The sequence below is a fragment of the Anoplopoma fimbria genome, chromosome 20 (assembly GCF_027596085.1).
Source record: "Anoplopoma fimbria isolate UVic2021 breed Golden Eagle Sablefish chromosome 20, Afim_UVic_2022, whole genome shotgun sequence".
Classification (NCBI taxonomy): domain Eukaryota; kingdom Metazoa; phylum Chordata; class Actinopteri; order Perciformes; family Anoplopomatidae; genus Anoplopoma; species Anoplopoma fimbria.
This window is the reverse complement of record NC_072468.1, coordinates 6,602,925-6,623,830: the sequence shown is the minus strand read 5'-3', so window position 1 is coordinate 6,623,830 and position 20,906 is coordinate 6,602,925. Positions and strand designations below refer to the sequence as shown.

Here is a 20,906-nt window from a genome sequence, read left to right as displayed (position 1 = left end):
ACTGTAGTAAGAGAAATTAGACTTTTCTCAGTGGGTTGTGTAAGTGTGGAATAATAATTTAAAAAAAGCTTATATCTTCTCACCCATCACCAACATAACTGATGCCCTCTGTTTTGCTCTTCTGGCCCATGAACAAAATCACCGTCCTCTTTTTTCCAAATTAGCATGCAAATTTCATGCACACACTAAAATCTGAATACATTTTTTGCACAACTTTTTAAAATAAATATTGTTAAAAGCAAATGGTAATTATTTTAATGAGAAGAATATTAAGACGCATAATTTAATACACATAAGAAAGAGCTCTTAAGGTTTAAGACAGGTTATAAGACATCACTCAGAAATGCTCTGATCCTGAACACACGACTTCTAATGAATTTCTTGTTGCACACAATATTTTAAGATAGTTGTATGAGCCATTTTGTTCTGGTTGTCTCAAATAACCACAAATGTTCACTTTTTTTTAACCACCAGAGAGTGAGGTCGGTATTAGTCCACCTCCATTTAACACACACACACACACACACACACAAATACAATCCCATAGTTCATAGTTGTTTGTTTCAACAGATTTTTTATAGAAACATGACAGAGTATTTCTGTTTCTCTCAACAGTGCAATCCACTACTTTCCTCCATAAAGCTAAACATGGGAATTAACAGATTATCATGAATTAACAACAGTACTCTAAACACTCGTGACTATGTGGATTTCATATATGTGACATGAAAGCATGGACAATGGGTTAGGTTGGTCACTTAAGCGACTAATATCTAAATTGTTGTTTACCTTACACACACAATACAGGCAACAGAAGTAATGGGAGACATTGATGGAAACTTTTTGGTAATAAGTTTGTGTTAACTGTTGTATGAGGTCACTTTCAGATCAATCAACTGTGAACGACAAAGCATGAGTTAGAGAATAAACTCTCAAAAGGCTTTATATCATAGTTTCTTCATGTCAAAACACCTTACACTTCTAAATACCAAACATTTGTTCACTTGATTGAAATGAAAGTGACAACTTGTGTATACAAGTGTGTGTTTGTGTGTGTGAAAATGCAGGCTGCAGATCAGTAGCTCAGTTATCAGGCAGAAAGCATCACACCTCACAGCCGGTTCACACAGACTACTTTCTGTTGCTCTTTAACAATAAAATAAAAGCCTCTTCTTGGATGTATCAAATCCCACTGCTGCTCCTCCATTTTATATGTTGGTTGCAGGTTCAGGACTTAAGTGTGTGTTCTGGTTGACGTCTAGCATTCGCAGGAACGACCTGCAGACAAGCAGACGGACACGAAGGTGAGTTCCAAAATTCAGATTGTTCATTTGCTGCTTGAAAATGTGATCAGTCACATGATACACTGGGTTATACAAAAAAATGACAATCATTAACATATTAGCAACAGACAATCTTCATGAAAGGTTAGGCTAATATTTAAGTCTGATTTGCAGTGATGCCATATTGCCATATATACATTGTCTGTATGTGAAGATTCAGATGAAAAAATAACACGCTGCCAGTCATTCTCAGATAATGAGGAGAGAGAGAGACAGAGAGAGAGAGGCATCTAGCATACGCCATGCATGTGGAAATTGCCAGACCAGTATGTCCCTGTGGGCCCCTGCTGAGTTGTTTTACATATGCACAATAATTCTTCAGTTGTGGTCAAAAATGTGTTTTGTGCAGTCCAAGTGACCTTGACCTTTGACCATAATCAGTTCACCCTTGAAGCCAAGTGGACATCTGTGACAAATTTGAAGAAATTCCCTGAAGATGTTCCTGAGATTTTGCTTCAAGAGAATGGGACCGACGGACGTACGTACAACCCGAAAACACAATGCCAAGACTGTCGCGGGGGCCTAAAAAGAGTACGGTTGCCTCACACCATTTTTCCTCTCCCTACTTCCCTCCCCTCTCTGCATGCCGGACACCCAGAGTCCCACCACCTGTTGAACAGCGAGGTCCATGGCATCGGAGTCCAGCACTACGGGAGATTTCCATACTGTGTCAGTATGTGTGTGTGTCGTTTACAGCGAAACAGATGGACAGAGTAAATATAACTTTAGACCTTAGCAGGACGTCAACTGGGTGATGAAGTCTTAGGAGGGATAACAACCTGTTATTTTGCTACACAAGTCTACATGTGTATGCAGTATTGTTTGTCTGTGGTTACAAGTGATCATCCTCTCTGTGGTTATTTACAGTAAACCACAACTACAAATGGAGTTTCCTTTGTGGGTTAATAAATATTTTAGTGGAACTGAGTTATATTAAAGAAGTGGAACCGTTCATCAAACATGCCTTGGCTGCTGGTTTTCTTTCATATATAGAAGGTAAAGAGCTGGGAGGTAAATAAACATTACCTTGGTCGGAGAGCATCTGCTGAGCATTGCTTCCTGTCCTCCTTCTGCAAAGAGAGAAATATATATTAAATGTAAAGTGTTACGAGTTTAGGGTTTCTAATACAATTACACAAATGTTTTAATGTTTAACTGCCTGAAGGATCACCTCTTGTCCTGGTTGAACTTGCACCTGCAGTGGCCACCTGAAGCAAGAGAAAATAATAGTTGGCTTTCTTTGTATCTGTGTATCTCTACGTTGTTTGAGACAGTTTATGACTCTGTATGTTTGAATAAGGGTGTGCGCATAGTTTGCATCTTACTGAACAGGATGGTGATGCCAATGAGACAGAGGACAGCGGCTAGAATCAGGCCTCCAACACGCAGCCTGTGGTAGTCTGCAGAAAGAGGTCAGGGTTACCATATGAAAATAAATAAAACAAAACAGAAACATGCAAGCAAATTAAATGGGAAACACATTTATATACATGTAAAAAAGTGAGTTGTTAAAGTGATTTACAGCCCTTTATGACAACTATACAGATCAGATTTCAAGGGCCATTAACTTCTAAATGATAGTGAAAATATTATTTAAGAAAACAATAGATTACCAAAGGTAAATGGGTCCTCTTCCACTGCAGGAACAGAAATGATAAGGTTCAGTTGAAAGTTGGTTTGAGCAGCAGATAAATGAGATATGCAGAAACATCCACATATCAGTGACAGTGAATGACAAAATCAATAGTACAAAGTAAGATGACGAAACACTGTGGCCTAGTTTGATTATCTTGCTGATGACATAATCAATACATTTCAACATAAAAGTGACAATTCACTCAATTTTAATAAAAAATGTAAAAAAAACAACAACACACGGCTCTTATGGTTATCCTATATCATTATTTTAAGATAGAAATGTAAATCTGATAATATAAGAATATATTAGAGATATATCCTTTTTAGGAAGAAACATAGTAACCATATTACGCAAATATTTACAGTAGTTGGTTGGCTGACTAATGGGGAAAAAAACATCATATTTATCTACTTACAGTTCTGTTCTTCCGCCAACACCAGGGACACAACTGCAAGAGATCAGAAAGACTCAGACTTTACAATAGTGAAACACAGGACGAGGCATCTCATTTTGTATATTAGGGATCATGAGGGGGAAAAGAAAATATTACATTGCTGTTGGAAATTATAGATTCATGTTGTCTAAAAGACGGCTAAAATACTCCAAGTAGTTTCACTCATTGATTTTTTGCAATTTATATTGCAAAACCTTTTTTTTTTTTTTTTTTTTAATGTGCTTTTTGAGGATAGACAGGGCAGTTGCCATGTCAGTTATTTAGACTCATTGACAAATCAAACTGTCAGTATCAAAGAATCAAACACCTTAAAAAGCTCTTAAATCTTTGCTGCATTTATTGAAAATCCAGATCTGTTTAAAAACGTTATATAAAACTGTGTCTGTTTTATCTCTCTTCCTTCCTTATCCATCTTTTTTCTTCTATAACACCTCAAGGAGCTGTGGATTTTGTCACCCTCACCTTTTCAGGACTCTAATTGCAGAGCACTTCATTTTCCGTATTACTTACAGTGTTAGGGATTTGCTTTCTTTCTACACATAATCAAATCAGAAGTCCAAACAATTTAAAATCTCAAGTGAAGTGTCAACCAGACAGCCAATGAAAAGATTATCTCTCTCATAACTCATCCACTCTTATTCTTTTTGTCTTACCTCAGACATGTTATATAGTGTCAAAAAATATAAATACTTGAGCAGTGTGCAGAAGGAAGACAGACATGCTGGCAGAGTTCCTCTGTAAAGAGGAAGTAAAACAAGCAGATCACCAGTACTTACTGCTACATTCTGGCCTCCTGATTAAGATATGCTTTCTGTTTTTATTTCCTGTTTTATTTTGGTATATTCACCTTTTTCTCTCCCTGCTGTCACCTGTCCCTCGTTATCACACTCCTATAATTGTGTTTTTATTCTGTGTGTCCCTCCTTTGGTCTGTGCCAGGATGTCTTAGCTATTTGTGGTTTGCGTTCAAGCATTCTAGTTTCCTCTTTTCAAAGAGAAACTTACTAAATGAATGGAGGATTTTTAAAGGAAGACTGATTAAATGCGAAGACTTTAAAGAGTTTGACTCACGTGTCATCAACACCAAAGCACCGATCTTTGACATCTTCACGCTTCAGGTTGTTTACCTGCAGAGATAAATACAAACAAGGACATCATCAACAATCAAGGAGGTTACTAGATTCATGTATACTAATGATATTTTTGTATACAGCTTTACATTCTAAGTTAGTCCCCATAGCAAAAATCTTCAGTGATAAAGATGTAAAAACTAAAAATTAACTAAAAATGTGCCTGTACTTTTCACTTATGCTTGCATGTCAATTGAAAACATTAACTACTAACTGTAGTGCATTGCAGGCCATTTGAGCAAAACTCTAGTTGTATCAACATGGAGGAGTAGATAACATTATCTTCACTCCCAACGGCACAAATAATAAAATTTAATGTGTGTGTGCATGTTAGAAAGCTGATTACTGTACTCCAAACTGGCTCGCACTAGCCAACCGAGTCAACAGAGACCTGATGCAACATTTAGCCTTTCTGTGTATTTTTTCTGAGGGGCACTAAAAGGACTTAAACACACAGAACATGCATCCGCTCCCTCTTAAGCATATACAAAGAAATCTGATCAAATTTAGATATGCACCAAGTGGTCTCCCCTGCTCTCTTTCACACTCAGACAAACACAGAAACTCAATCTGATGTTGATGGGTACAAAGTGCTTTAATGGAGCTTCAACAGGAGAACTAAATCACTCTGCATAATGCATTACACTGCTGCCATCTAAAAGCTCCAGAAGCTTAATTTCTTTTTTTTTTTTACAGAATTATTTTACCTATAATGTACAGTACTGTGTGTATGTATCTATGTACCATGTCACCTTCTTCATCTTTCTATGCCTTCACTCGCTGATGAAAAAATCCATGAGAATAATATTATAGTGCACTCACCCAAAGCTATTCCTGTCTGTAATGTTATTTTAATCTTATAGCGTACATTAGTGTATAGATGGTTAGCTCCGAGCTCCTTTTTGAAGTCAATCAGTCAATGGAGATTTTAATTTTTTTTCAATTCCTGCTAATTATTAAAAACTGACAAAAAGCTTTCTCATCTTAAATACTTCCTGTCAGAGTTCTCTCCTCACAGTGAGGCCGAATTTAAAATAATCCCTCTTTTCCTATCTATCCTTAATGAACAAGTACATTTCCTGACAGCCGCAATTACATTCCACACAATGTCTGATGGGCTTTGTGTCCACGCTGTGAGCAGCAGCACAGGTAACATGTGCTGGTAGGAGCCACACCTCAAGTAACGCAGCAGTGATTTTCCACTTATTGCACTTTTCCCTTCGGAGCGCTCCACAGTGAAGAGCAAACACACCTGTACCCATTTTCAAACTGCCATTCAAACGCAGTCACGTGTGTTTGTGAAAACTTGCACAAACACAACCTGCTGAAGCTACTGCTAAACCTGCCAAATTATGATCTGCTGAAATGTGAGCTTTATGACTTGTTGGGGGAAATTGGAAACATTTTCTCTTGGGAATGACGACCAGAAGAGAAAATGGTGTTGTAGGTTAGAAGTAGACATTTTGAACTCTAGCATGGGCTCTGGAATAGCTTTTTTTTTTATAGTGGGTCCCTGTACAAGATGAACATGCAGGCCAATGGTTTCACACTATTCCTCTGATCTACAGGTGGCTATAATGAGCCAGGATACACACCAATGCCCCGACAAAGGCTATGAAGAAGACTGCTAGCAAGTAAGCACCAATGCAGGATTCAAGATCTTTAGTCTTTGCTATTTTTTTATGAGAAAGAAATGCATTTGACACGTTTATTAGAGCTCGAGGATAAACACAATATGTTCTGGTGAGTATCACAGAAAGGTAATTTATAATCCATAAAGCACGTTTGAGCTCTATAGATCAGACTGACAGTGTATCGGATAGGATGAAACTTTTAAAGATGTTACAGTACAAATTCAGCTCATAGCATTAAGTACTTTTTAGATTATTTTTTTTTTTTTTACAGTTTTTACATGTTAGGACACACAAGAACAGTAACCTCCGAATAAAGGAGGATGAGAGTAAAACAATGTTTCTCCCTGCCCTGCTGTTGGTATTTAGAGTGTGGTAGAAAGGGAGAAAAGAGAAGAGCAGGACGAGTGCACCTCTCCTGATGCCTCTCCACAGCAACCCAAGGCGAGGCAGGGGGAATGTAGAGGATGGGAAACAGGCCAACAACCACTAGAGAATGGTTTACCTCAGGAGAAAGCCACACAGCGAGTAGAGAGGGACAGGAGAGATGGAGGGCAAAGACAGAAACAGGAGAGAAAAGGGCAGGGAGAGAGAAGAAGACACTGGGGGCAGACTGAGAGTGAGATATAAGAAAGGAGAGGCAGAGGTGATGAAGAGAAGAGTGAGAGTGGCATAGTGTGAGGAACAGAGAGGATAATATAAAATAGGTGGCATCTCCCTGTTCTTGTTTGAAGATCAAATTCTAAAGCAAATGTTAGTGTGAGGTGAGTGCTGGAGGTGTGCGTTCAAATCATTGTGTTTATGGCTAATAAAGAAATCAAGAGCACCTTGGTGGATAAGCAAAGTATGGTGTATGTTACATGCTTACAAAGCTAAGTGCTCCTTTACCACGGCATTCAATATCAAATTTCATTGGTTTAATCCTGCAACTAACTTGTTTTCATTCATCTGCAGATTTATTTTTTGATGAAGAGAAATTGTTTGCTGAAAAATGTGAGAAAGTAGTGAAAAATGCAGATCACAATTTCCCAGAGCCCACGGTAACATGCACACAGTGCTGTTTCGGTCAAAGTCAGTAAACTAACATATAAGACAAAGAAAAGCAGTGAACACTCACACTGGAGAGGCAGGAACCTGCAGATTTGGGGTAGTTTTGCTTAAAAGGCGACTTAATAAATTAATAGACTATAAAAATAGTTGCTGCTTCATTTTCTGTCTATTGACTAATCGAATAATCAACTAATTGTTTCAGATATAATTTAGCTACGGTTTCATGCAACATTGAGCTTTTTCCAATCAAACAAGAACATGCTGCAAAACGTTTTATGTACAGAAGGCTGATACCGAAGAAGGCTTTATTATTTCATTATAGCATTTCTGAAGATATTATGTGAAAAGGATTTTCTTTTTCCCTGTGCAGCCACTTCTCCAGCTTTGCCGGGATAAAGAGTTTTCTGTCTGGCTCTGTCATGCTACTCTGCCTGTCTCCAACTGTCCCTCTGTTTTTGTTTTCAACTCTCGCTGCATCTCTTTTTCTTCCTGTCTTTAGGACTGCTTTTATAATTTTTTGTCTCATGCTCTAATGTCTCTACGTCATCTACTTCTTTCATACTCTTTTCCATTCTTGTGAAAAGCTTTACAAATGGCCACTGTTTCACAGTGCTCTTCTGCGTTTGTTGAGCTGCTGTCTTCTTTCCTATCCTCTCCAGATTCTTTAAAACTCTCCTCCACTACTTCCCGTCTCTGACTCACCTCTGCCTGTCCCTACTCCTTCACCCGTCCCCTCTCCTCTCCTTTTGTTAAGTGGTTTCCACTCATTTATCCCTTCCCTTACAAACTCCCTGGAGCACAGGCCTTCTAGGCTCTATGCCCATCTCACACTCAAACACTATCATCTTCTTTTTTACACGCCACTCTTCTCTTCAGATCTTGTCCAACTTTAAGGTTACAAAATAAGCTTCAGAGGCACCCAAAGAGTACCAACTCTTAAATTTAGCTATGTATCAGTCAGCACTAGCAAAGAACTGTACATTATTTATTTAGTTTGAATATTTACATTTTTATTATATACAGACTATTTATTCTGTAGTTAGTGGTTCCTATTCAACATTTCTCACTCAGACCTGTTGATTTTCAGGGATGAAATTTTGCTGTTGAATTTTTTGAATGCTGTGGGCAACACAAATTAAAATCTATTAACATCATTGTACTGGGGTGGAGGCAGAAATATCAGAGCCATTTATTTTAAACCTGGTAAAATAAGACTTTAACTATCTGCATGGCTGCAATACCTAAGATCCTAGCATTTGCCCCTTAAAACTTCTTAAATAGGAAGAAAAGAGTTCACTAACAACCAAATGTGAGCCAACGTTTCTTAAAGCTGCTAACCCTGTTCAGGGCCAGGGGGAAAGTTTCAAAGGAACCTGGAATATGAGGAGTATGAAACATAGACTAGTCATCTAATAAACTAAATCAAAACATCTTTACCAAACTGTGTGTAAATAAGTATTTGATGTCGTCTTAATGCTACTTTATCCTCAAAACAATTTTTGCTTTTTAAAATACAATTTTGTACTTCCTGTATTTTGTGTGCACGTGACTATGTGTGTTACGAGATGTTGTGTGCACAGCATGTATGTGTGACTTAGTCCCTGTTGCTATTTCCACTCCCCCACCCGACCCTTTGAATGCTGGACACCAGTGTGTGTGTGTGTGTGTGTGTGTGTGTGTGTGTGTGTGTGTGTGTGTGTGTGTGTGTGTGTGTGTGTGTGTGCCTGTGTTCGCCTGTGTTCCTGTACTGCACTACAAAGACAGCTGTCTTTTCTCACTGGCATTTTTTATTCCTAAATTAGCAGCACTGAATTCCAGTGTGCAACACATCCTTTATGAAACACAAACACAAACACACACACACACAGAAAGGTCTCTGGCTTTGCAATCTGCGATGAATTATTTGCTTTTATCTGTTGAATTTATCTTAACTTGTTCCTCCCTCCACTTTACCAATAGCTCAGAAATGTATGTCTGACTAAAGTACATGATGTATATCTGGAACTGAATGCCTGGAAATGTGCTTGATGAGTTTTTTTAAAATAATAATAAAAAATACTTATTTGTCCCTGTGGGTACTGAAGAGGTAAGTGGTCACATCTAACAGCTACAGACCAAGATGGGTTTCGACATATGCCAGTGTTTTTACTAGCATATATGTAAAGCGGAAAAATGGAATCCACAAGAGATGGAAAGAAAGACACAGAGGGTGTTGTGGACAGTGGAGGCAGTTGATCAATGAAGAAAGGGTAACCAGTGACGGAGAAAGTATAAACAAGATATCAAGTTGGGAAACAAAGTGTGAGCATGAGAGGGGGGAAAAGGAGGAAGAGGAATTCAAGCCCGGGGGAATGAGAGAGGGAGGCAGGAAGATGAGAGAGAGTGCGGTTGGGGGAGAGAGGGAATGAGTAGGGACACACACAGAGACAGACAGAGGGTAGGAGGGAGTGGAGCATACTAGAGCCATGAGTCACACATGGTAACCACAAGGCTCGCAGTGAGCGGCGTGCAACACACTTCATGCTCCGCACTCTGCAGTCACAATCAACGGATTTGAGTACATTTCTATCGTTTTAACTCGTCTTTCATCCTTAAAACTAATAACAAGCGCACGTATTGACTAGAAACTTCTCTAAAAAACTTTGCAACGCCCCCAATCATCTGTTGAGCTTCCAATATTTTTAATAACACTCTGAGACACAGATGATTACACTTTTCAATGCAAACGGTTATAACATAACTATGAGGTGTAAATAAAAATCTCTAGACTGGTTAACGCATTAAAAATCTCTGCTGTGCTGTAAATGAAAGCTTTGTGGAAAACACAGCAATGCACCGAAGGTCACAGTCACAGTAAAAATCAATGTCTTCTAGTGGAGCTTTCTAAATTTGTGTTTGTGAGACACCAAAGTGATTTGAGGAAAGGTGAGGAGGAAGGGTGTCTCGCCTAAGAACGCTCTCCCCTCCAACTGCTTTCCCTCACTCACTCTTGTTTTCTTTTTTTAGGAATTATGGTCATGTGATGAGAGGTGAGGACAGCGAGCTACATTCGTTTCTCCTGAGAGGAAAGACAACTCTGTCTGTCACCACCTTTGTTCAACCTCCCTCCATCTCTGCCTCTCACCCCGTGACCTCTCTCATCTCTATCCGCCTCATATAGTCTCTCTCTGAAAAACTGTGCTCATATAAGATGAACTAAGGGGCATGTGAATCTGTCAAAAGCCAAATACAGAAGATATTCTGCAGTTAGACAGGTGTGAGTTTATTGTGTGAATGTATCTTTGCCTCTCTGTGGATTTGTTAGCTCAAACAAATTCTCGCAGTATGTCGGAGTACTAAAATATCCAAAAACACATTTGGTGCTGTAGTTTGTTTGCTGTTGTGTAACATTTTTGGAAGAAATGCTGAAATCAAATCTTTTTGTTGCTAAGCAATCATATTCCTGCGTTGCAATGCAAATTATTGATTCGTTTTTGCAAAAATGTTAGTAATCCACATTTGTGAACCCAAATGCCTCTATATAATCCATCGATGCAAAGAAGATTTAAAGGCATCTTCTCTTGCACTACTATTTATCATCAATTTATGATATATGTATATTAGCAATCTTTATTTATTATGACGAGGAGTTTTGGTTTCCCCTCTGTTCCGTGCTTAGTTTTACTTCAGTTACTGATGTCCCACATTTTTACTATAACTAACCACCACAGAAAGTACCTCCACTTGTTGTAGGACAAACAACATGTAGATAACTTTGTCTACACTATATTAGCTTTGCAGAATGCCTATGGTCATGGCAACACCACATGCTCAAACACAATAGATGCTACTACTGCAGTGCATTCTGGCCTTTGGTCATTCTAGGCCTCTAGGTACAATTGATTTCTCCATGGACACTTAAATCTGGCGTTCACCTTTGGTTTCTTGTTTACTCATGTACACAGTCTGCATCTGTAACCATGGTTCACAGAAAAACTACCCAAGGGATTTTGCCACACTTTCATAAGCCGTGTCAAAATGATTTGGAAACCTGCCTTACATTAGCGCTGAAATAATCATTCAAATCGATGGGATTACAAATGAATTATTAACATTGTCTATAGAGAATGTACACCAAATTATTGCAGGTTACAGCACCTCAAATGTGTGGGTGTGAATGTTTCAATTTGACATGTTAAGGCTTTTGACTGTGAGTTAACCTAATAAATAACTTTATTGATCCAACAAATGATCAATACTTCGCATTCCTTTCTTCAATACAGTTCTACTGAAGAAGTACTACCCTGAGCCTTCCTCGTAGCACTTATTGCATTCGTATTAGTTTATTGCACTTATCCTATTCGTAGTAGTTTGTAGCACTTATTATATTCGTATTAGTCTGTTGCAATTATTGTTTTCGTAGTAATTTGCCTCTGCACTATACTTTTGCTCTGGTTTATGCTTTGAGATGCTTGTTTAAGAAAGGAGATGCACTTATGACTTCTGGTGACTAGTAGTTCTCTTGAATACCTATGTTGAATACACTTCCTGTAAGTCGCTTTGGATAAAAGCGTCTGCTAAATGACTGTAATGTAATGTAATGTAATGTAATGTACTGTACCTGTCCTTGTCCCAATCTGTCCGTGTGCCACATAGAAGCAAACTGTTAACACTAGTGCTCTTCACCATCTTACTGTATGTGGTCGATAAAGCATGTGACAGTATGAGAATATTGAAATGTCCTACACTAAAGGTAGTGTTCATTGGAACTGTTCGTCAGGAGTAAAATGTCTGAAGTGGCGTTAAATGATTTTTGAAACACGTGAAAGAGGTTAATATAAACACTTTTACAGCTCGTATCTGGTGGGTTAAACACGAACTTAAGGTACTAACAGACACAACCTTTCTTGAATGTGGAACATGGTATTAAAGCCTGCTGCGTAGTCAAACCCAATGTTAACGTGCACATGCGTTATCAACGCGCCGTTACGCACGCTCCATTGTCCTGGCACTGGTTGGCTCGAGTAGAAATGTCAGCCGGATAACATTACAGGCTTATGACATATATTGTATTGTAGTTTAACATTTTAAAGAATGATATACTTTTCTCTGAAAAAAATAAAATAATCTTTATTTAATTTAATCCGAGCCTCTTTAAGTTTTAAGTAACTTATTGGTCCAGTTAATAAGAAATACAGAGATTTTATACACAGTTTCCATCGCAAACAAAGATGTTAAGTAGCTAAAAACGTCTTTACAATGAACCCGACTTCAGCTAAACTGTGCTCATTTGGCTACAATGATGCTTACGCGCACATATTGGAAATACATATTCCCTCAAATAAAGAAAACGCTGTAATGAACACTGTTCTTTGAGATATGAGGTATTTTCTTTTCGTCAACACTTACCTCTCACACGGTGTATTTAGCAACGACAAAAAACGAGGAAATTTCTCCCGAGAAGGCGGATATCTGACCCAGAAGCAGCGACTTTCCTCCACACAGTACGCCAACACCCTGTCCTCAGCGCCGTCACACGCAACAGGTTGGCTTGATTTTAGAAAAGGGGGCTGAGTTTGAAATGCTGGAGTTTTGTCCGTGAATTCTGATCCCGGGTCGGTTTCTGTCATCCGGCTGGCTGCCGAATAGGGTAAACCAGAAGACAAGAGGGGCGTGGAAGCTGATCCTGAGTCGGGAGGTCTGAGAGCCCGGAGGAGGAGTGAAGCATTAATGTTTGCTTGTCGAGAACGAAGATTTCGAAGTTTGTCGAGTTAGTAACTACTATAAAACGAATTTAGTTTATACAAAAAAATGATAGTATAAGAATTTAGACTAAATTTTGGTATAGCAATGAATTTACTATAGCTATAATAGTTAGGCCCCGAATATGGAAACTCAAGAGCAAAACCTGCCCTTCACAGTAATAAAGGTTAAAGTCTTTAAAGGTCATAGAGAACTATAAGATGACCTATATCATATACTTGTAAAAAACAACACTGAAATATTAGCTATTTGGTTCCACATAGTGACATTTATTTTCATTTTGGATGTGCACACCAAAGGTTTCTTACCATTTTTTCCCTAATCTTAACAATGTTGTAATAGTTGACCACATGATTAATCTAACAATGTTATCAACAGCAGGCCATAATGACTAAACATGACATTATGTTCCTACTAATGCACTATTTCAGTAACAATAAACAACATTATGGTAATGACTAAACTAACCTTGAAACAGACAAAATATGTTGAGAAGGTTCATGTGTTTTCAGCGATAAACATCTTTGTGAATATAAATGAACCTATAATTAACATATTAGTACAGATATGGGCCTAATGGATACATGCCTTCACACTTTGCATCAGTGGTATATTTTTTGTTTGCACAGGTCTTTACAGATTAAATCATCTGAGCTGGTGTGTTTCCTCCAAACCCCCCACCACACGCCCAAATCTCTCCGCCCCTTGCCTCTGAGCTCTTCTTCCTGGCCCCAACCGGTTTGTCAGGCACCATATCAGATTTCACTGTTGTCATCTTCCACTTTTCTACAAGGTAAGAGAAAAGGGAGGGGCGTCAGTTCGCACGGCAGTTTGGGAACAAAGACAAAGACATAGAAAGACAATAAGAGGGGGATACTGTAAGGGCAACAAGTCAAATAGTCATGAAAACACACACACACACACACACACACACACACACACACACACACACACACACACACACACACACACACACACACACACACACACACACACACACACACACACACATTACACAGTCAGTATATGACAAAAAAAACATACTTGTTCTTAGTGGAGCACCTGTTATCTGTGAAGGCAAAGTGGGATGTGTTACTGAGCTTTATTACCACACTGATTCTTTTATTAGCATTCATTTGGGATTTAAAAAATCAATTAAAATGCTTTCAGAGGTTTACCATACAGGCTCATTTATCTGCACGGTTTCAAAACTCACAAAATATAATGCTGAGTCCTCCAATAAACAACAAGCTGGCACAGACCAGGCCTCCAATTCGTAGCCTTTCATAGTCTGTCAGACAATAATGATAGAAGTTAAGAAGGTTTATTGACAAAGCAAAATTGATATTGCAAAGCAAACATATCCTATAATTAAATGCAGGATCATCTACCATTTTACTTATGCTTTATCTATAGAACAAAAACTCCCGCACACTGGCTTCTTCACTTGCATATAAATGTATTTTAGTCATGACGTTTCGGTGCATAGACCTTCATCAGGTTACTTATGCTTTATCTAACAGATCGATTCTTTTTGTTAATATTGCATTGACAAATTCAATTTGCAGTGGTTGCTCTTGTTATCAGGCACATGACATTTGCTATAATCTAAGTGTATACATACAACTCTGCACTAGTCTTTTTATAATCCATACAAGGAGTGAGATGCTATAGTGCAAATTATAAGAACTAAGAGATAAGAGTGTCTGTACTTACTGTAAGCAAATGGGTCTGCAGACCAAACACAAAAGGGGGAGGAGAAACAAGAGAGGGGGAAAAGAAACATTAATGATAAGACTCACTTTAACTTGCTTCAATGGATGAGTCAAGATGTTGAAATTTTACTTTCACAAACTAACAACTGTAAATGTAGAAGGCGGCCCTGACAACACATTGGTCCATGTCTCTCGGACAGTTGAACCTTTTTTTAAGCATCCATTTTGGAATGGTAACAGTACTATTGCCCTGAATTTGGCCACTGTTATGTTGATTTTAGTTTGATTTCTTTCTTAACCAGTTTCACAACAAACCAGTTTCAGAACAAGACCAGGTAAAAGGAGAGTTTGGCCTTACTTGCTTCAGCTTCCATGAAAAGGGTGAAGAGCACTGCAAGAAAGTCAGACAAATGAAATGTTAATTTTGTTGAGTGGGAGTCGTCTTTAATGCAAACAGTCAGTGGCTCTGCAAGAACATGTCTCACTACAGAGTTTTTAAGAATTATAGTATAAATAGTAAATAGTATATAGTATAAAACACGTTGAGTTACTAGTGGGTCTGGGTAGCTTGATGCTTTTTGAACAAGTGAGCTTTTGTAAGCCCATAAATTTCATTGAAAATAAAACATCTAGGATGTTGTTGTCTCTCCGTTTTCTGTTATATTTACCTGCCATAACAGCCACAACAGTGAGATGTCCCATCTTCAAAACAACTAAGAATTAGATAGAAATAGAATCAGATAAAAACAAAGAGACAGTGAAAGACAACATATGATTGTAAGATAGACTTAAAAACAAAGTGGCAAATGTTTTTCCCATCACGTTGCCTTTGTTTCACACACATATACACACATGCATACAAGCAACAAAGGACACACTTCTCCCTCCCCCCGGGAAGAATGTCCTTGTTGTGTGAGAGGTCAGTGTCTCGTCAGCAGGGATGCATTCTGGGTGTTTTGAGAGTAAACAGTGGATCATTTTTTGTCTTGGGGCGAAACCCAGCTGGTTTCCAGACAACTTTCCTGCAATATCCACTAAAATCTTCGCTTTTGGCCAAACACTGTCATGTGCTTTACAGCATCCAAATATATTCGGTGATTTTCTTTCTCTCCATATGAGCAGTGTGATTTTTTATTGACTTTATAAAGTTTATGTCTTAAGTAGTATCCAAAAAACAGCTTTTAGACTTAGACATTGCTAAGTTTTATAGTTTTATCATTCGTATTTCAAGAAGTAATGTTGTTAAATTGGCAAATGTACGGTCATTACAAAAGTCAACAGTCTTTTAAAAACAATAAAAAACACTTAGCTCATTATAACATAAAGTACACCTACTGTGTCGTCCTTTGCAAAATTAAAGACATGTCGTAAGAAAATAAGAAAAGTGGACAAGCAACAGGACTTTTCAGCGACCTCACTGTAACCTCTTGCTGATCTTGGACAACCTTGGGCCTCCATAGAGGTCAGATTCACTGCATACATTGCCTTTCCTCTCATTTTGCTCCCCTGTGGCTCAAACTAGTTCTCCATTAACAGATGGTTTTTTTGTATTTAACCTTGCATAACAAAAGCACAGTGAACTTCGCAATAGATAAACACTTTCCTTGCTTTATTGCATGTTTGATAAGTCTGACTAGAGGATCCAATACTGGCTTGACGCTTGATATTATTCTGCATGTAAATTCTTGCAGAGAAAATCAGTTTGCACCAGCTTTTTCAAGAAATGGACATCAAATAAAAACAAAGACAATACAGAGACTCCCTATCATGCAGTTTCAGTCACTTATCCTCAGTCATGGCCTTTTGTCCTCTGTTTAAAATGTCATTCCAGCAATCAGTTAGCATGACATTAGCCAAGGTCAAACTCTTTCCCAGGTCTTAAAACGTGTCCCACATCTCAGACGACCCAGCATCGACAGACGGAATAGACTTTCTGCTTGGGTTTAAAAAGATTTTACAAAATATATATTTTTTGCTCGCTAGAGTGGATGTTACAGTTCAGTGTCCCTCACAGATTACAGATGTTCTGCCAACATCCCAATTCTTTAGTTCTGCATTATTTAGTTAACCAAATCCCTGCAGTGCTGGCCTTCTAAAATCTAAAAAAATCCTGATCCAATTCGGAAAATTCACTGTTGTCTAAGGTTAATTTAAATATAGCAACATGTTACATTTGTTAAGTCAAGACAAGCCAGAAACCAGCCCATATGTTATTATAGGGCTCGTCATACATGGACACAATGTCATAAACTATAAAACAGAAGCCACTCGTGCCATAAACAAATAGACACCTTGAACGTATAATATATTTTCAGCACAAGCACATTTGCTCTCCAAATCTCCAAAGCAATTTAAAAGCTCCTCTTTCAGTTGAGTCCTCAAATGGACTCTATATAACAAAGGTCTATCTTTTATACTGGTAAAGCCTATAGCGGAAACCTTCAGAATAAATGATAAGCACACAAGAATCACAATGCCTCCAATCGACTTTCTCACAGAAAGGTGACCTTGACCCCTAACACTGACTGGCATCCTTCCTTGCTCTTCTATACCTGAGCTTACCTGAGCTGATGGTTCAGAAACAGAGGAGTATGTGCGAATGTTCCAAGACACTGCCTGGTCAAAAGTGTGTATTTTCTTTTTTACCTGAATAAGTAACACCTGCTCCTCCTCTTTGTTTGGGATATAAACTTAGGTGTGCGTCCAGTGTGAACGTCTGACACGTTTACGTACAGACCAGTGGGGATGTTATGCCATAAACATCAGCGTATGTGCATGATGGAGTGAAAGTCATTTGTAATTTACTTCAAATGGACCATTTTGAGAGACATTTATAGATAGGTATACATAGTACACTTACTACACTCTTAATCTTACACTAAGGTACAGATTCAAACCTTCATATTTTTAATTTTAACGTTAAATTTGCTTTACACCGCCTTTGATTCTCCAGCAAGAGTGCTTTGATTTCCCCCCCCCCTGTGGCTCTTTGTCAGGTTCCCCAGGTATCTGCCTATGCTCCTCTCTCTGTGGAATAGATTGCACTCTGTTGGTTTTATGGTTGACAGGCATTTTATTTTATTTATTTATCAGGAGGGAGAGATTTTTACTGTAAACTATCTCAGGATCGATTCAAACTCACAATCTTTCTTGAAAGGGACCATTTTTAAATTGGGCGTTAAATCAATTATATTCTATTGCCCCTTAAATACCAAACAGGTGGAATTTCTTTCTGGTAAATGCTGTTTTGTACGTTGGTGGGTATCTCCGTTGGTGTTACCCCTGTGTACACAACACATGTGTGCAGAACTATGCAAGTGTATGTATGTGTCACAGTGGTGATCTGTGACTATTAATATCTTTTCCTGTCACACGCTGCAAAAGCCGAGGCATGCATCAGCCTCTCAACAAATGATAAAACTGTGAGGGCAATAGAGATAAAGAATGACAGAGACACAGACAGTAGTTTAAGATGTGCGTGTGTGTGTGTGTGGTCAAATATGTGTTTGTGTAGGTGATAATACAACAATTTGAGAGCAAATTAGAGCAGCAACTGGTGATGACAATGCAGAGAGAGAAAGATTAGAGCTAAGATTTACACTGGCTTATTCACTCCCATCACATTTTAAACATGGATTAGCATGGACTGGATTTCATGGGTTACTCTAAATGCATAGTTTTCTCAAACTGATTTGTATCCAGTTTAAAATCCTGTCTATAACACATAATAATGAGAGAGTGAAGAGCTCTGTGGCTGCACTGTCTCTTTTGTCCCTGGTGTCTGTCTGCATGAAGCAAAACATTGTTTATGTGAGGTTAAATGAAGGTCACAGTGTTCCATGTCAATAGCATGTCACCGATAGAATTAGAGAGCGGATACTCAGTGTGTGGTTTCCTTCACTATATGTATATATGTATCTAGGATGTCTTTCTCTGGTGAAAACTACAATATTATTTTCCTCAGCAACACATTATGTCATATCTGTAAAAGTAATAAAATATAAAAATATACACTTATGAAATTAAATGAAATGTAGCTTAACAATAACATTAACTTGATAAAGAAATACAAGGATCACATTTTTCACAGCAGCATTAATATCTCATACATGTCCAGTAAACATCAAATGTAAATGTTAGCGGTTGGTGGTAAAATAATCCTGTATTTTGTTTAATTATCTTGCTTTTCTGCTTTTGTCTTTTTTGTCTTTTTTTAAATAAAAAAGAGGTTAGCTGTAGGTCAGTTAAAATTATTTCTACAAGTTGTAAAGTATATCGTTAATTCTCTTGCTAACTTCACTCAATATCAAGTTGTTACTATTTAACTTTAATTGTAATAGTTTAACGTTCCCTTTAATGTTTCCTCAGGTATGTCAAGGATCTCTTTTCAGTTAGGGTCAACTGGAGAAAACCATGAACAATGTAGGTTATCAGTGGACACACACACACGCACACACACACACACACACACACACACACACACACACACACACACACACACACACACACACACACACACACACACACACACACACACACACACACACACACACACACACACACACATGGTTATGCATGCGTCTCTCTGGTATGGTGGTATTTAGGATGTTTGTCCACAAACATTAAAACTAAAGGTCAAAGACTGGGTTAGCTTGCAGTGAATGAGATCCAGTTAGTCTGCATATAAGAGAGCTTCACTTATGTCTGAAAATATTCTGTTATTATTATTATTATATTATTATTATTATTATTCTTAATAACATATTTGGAAACTTTTGAATACTTAGCGACGGGTCCTCACATGACAAGAGTGTTGTGTATTTAGACACGTTATATTAGGCCTTTTTTCACCCAAACTGAATAGATAAATGATGAGCAAGACATGACCCGACTGACTCCTTCCGGAAAGGCACCACGTTATTGTCTCATCTAAACAGAAGAAAATCAGACACCAGAATAAGACAGGAACCTATCACGAGTGAACCGAGGTGTAGCTGAGCAGCTGAGTCAACACGTTGCTCCATACTGCCTCTGTTATATCAACTAAAAGACAAGGCTGAATTTCTCTCCTGCTGATTGCCCTGTGTGTGTATGTGTGTGTGTGTGTGCGTGTGTGTGTGTGTGTCACTGGCTGTCCATGCTGCTCTATCAGGTGTCACAACACACAGTCAGAGGAATGAAAGACCAAAGTCAAATACTGATCGTCAAATAACATTGTTTTGCGCTCAATTACCTCTCTCCCAGTGTAAAGTTGAGATTGTGTGTCTCCTTACAGAGCACATTTTTTGAGAAATAAAATAGTGTTATTTTAGTGAACACATTGGGGGATGTTTTAGTTTAGCATGGTTCAGAGTCACATGGACAAAGAGAGATTTTGATTGGATATTTCACAAGCATATGTGTTTTAGATCATCAGATTATTGCTAGGAGTAATTACCTCCATCTTTTTTTTAAATTGCTAATATTTTTAAACAACAGGAATCGATCCAAAGTGCTTTCCAGTAGAGGTGGATGGGTTAAGTTCTGTCTGAATACAGGTATACACAATTAAAGACATCAAATCTGCATACGAGGCAATAATACATAATGTAATACACTAAAACAACAACAAAAAGAAGTTAGGAGAAATTGAACAAAACCAACAGTAAATTAAAAACTAGTAAGAGGACCTTAGAAAGTTAAGAGGGGACTTGACAAAAGCCTTGAGGGCCACCTCAGACTATACCAAAAGCAAGCAAAAGTTGGGTCTTTAAAATTGGTTTACAATGCCAATGGTGGAACATTTGTAAAAAGGGTGGGATGGGTCAACCCCACAAACAGGGAAATACAATAATCAAGCCTGATAACTGATATAAGCTGATAATACAACGTTAAGACAGAAGGGTCAATGACTGCAGATGTCTCGTTCATGATACAAGCAGACATGTAAGGAGTTCACCACCAGGGGGAAGCAAGAGCCATACCAAAGTTGTGACCATGTCAACGTCACTTCTCATCACTGGTTACGAGTCTAACTAACAAGTACATATGCAAAATAACCAAACCGTTTATTATGACGCAGAACCAATGTAAAATCTTCATGCAGCAGCACAATGTTGGTGATAATGAAGAATACACACAGGTTATTGAGATGAAGCGATACAGAAATAAATATTCATGTGCACAATTTATAAGCGTCGAAAGGGGCCAGCTGAGGTGGCTCG

The 20,906-nt window shown here is 38.2% G+C and overlaps 2 protein-coding genes across 2 annotated transcripts; both read right to left on the bottom strand.

Annotated features, from left to right (window-relative positions):
• Positions 1-551: 551 nt before the first annotated feature.
• On the bottom strand, positions 552-12,828 carry fxyd3 (FXYD domain containing ion transport regulator 3). The gene is made up of 8 exons (XM_054621295.1): positions 12,635-12,828; positions 4,507-4,562; positions 3,398-3,430; positions 2,957-2,980; positions 2,669-2,743; positions 2,515-2,551; positions 2,370-2,413; positions 552-1,278 (listed from the first exon to the last, which is right to left on the bottom strand). The coding sequence occupies exons 2-8, from the start codon at positions 4,538-4,540 to the stop codon at positions 1,259-1,261; spliced, it is 267 nt and encodes an 88-aa protein (XP_054477270.1). The 5' UTR covers positions 4,541-4,562; positions 12,635-12,828; the 3' UTR covers positions 552-1,258.
• A 411-nt stretch (positions 12,829-13,239) lies between these two features.
• fxyd11 (FXYD domain containing ion transport regulator 11) lies at positions 13,240-17,331 on the bottom strand. The gene is made up of 7 exons (XM_054622141.1): positions 17,266-17,331; positions 15,372-15,416; positions 15,062-15,094; positions 14,705-14,719; positions 14,205-14,279; positions 14,033-14,057; positions 13,240-13,774 (listed from the first exon to the last, which is right to left on the bottom strand). The coding sequence occupies exons 2-7, from the start codon at positions 15,403-15,405 to the stop codon at positions 13,744-13,746; spliced, it is 213 nt and encodes a 70-aa protein (XP_054478116.1). The 5' UTR covers positions 15,406-15,416; positions 17,266-17,331; the 3' UTR covers positions 13,240-13,743.
• Between the last annotated feature and the right edge of the window lie 3,575 nt (positions 17,332-20,906).

Coding starts and splice junctions, on each gene's coding strand:
- fxyd3 (XM_054621295.1), bottom strand. CDS start 4,540: ATGTCAAAGATCGGTGCTTTGGTGTTGATGACAC. Junction 3,431..4,506: donor TGCTTTGGTGTTGATGACAC/GTGAGTCAAACT, acceptor GATCTCTTGCAG/TTGTGTCCCTGGTGTTGGCG. Junction 2,414..2,514: donor AAGTTCAACCAGGACAAGAG/GTGATCCTTCAG, acceptor CTCTCTTTGCAG/AAGGAGGACAGGAAGCAATG.
- fxyd11 (XM_054622141.1), bottom strand. CDS start 15,405: ATGGGACATCTCACTGTTGTGGCTGTTATGGCAG. Junction 15,095..15,371: donor TGTTGTGGCTGTTATGGCAG/GTAAATATAACA, acceptor ACTTTCTTGCAG/TGCTCTTCACCCTTTTCATG. Junction 13,775..14,032: donor AGGTGCTCCACTAAGAACAA/GTATGTTTTTTT, acceptor CTTACCTTGTAG/AAAAGTGGAAGATGACAACA.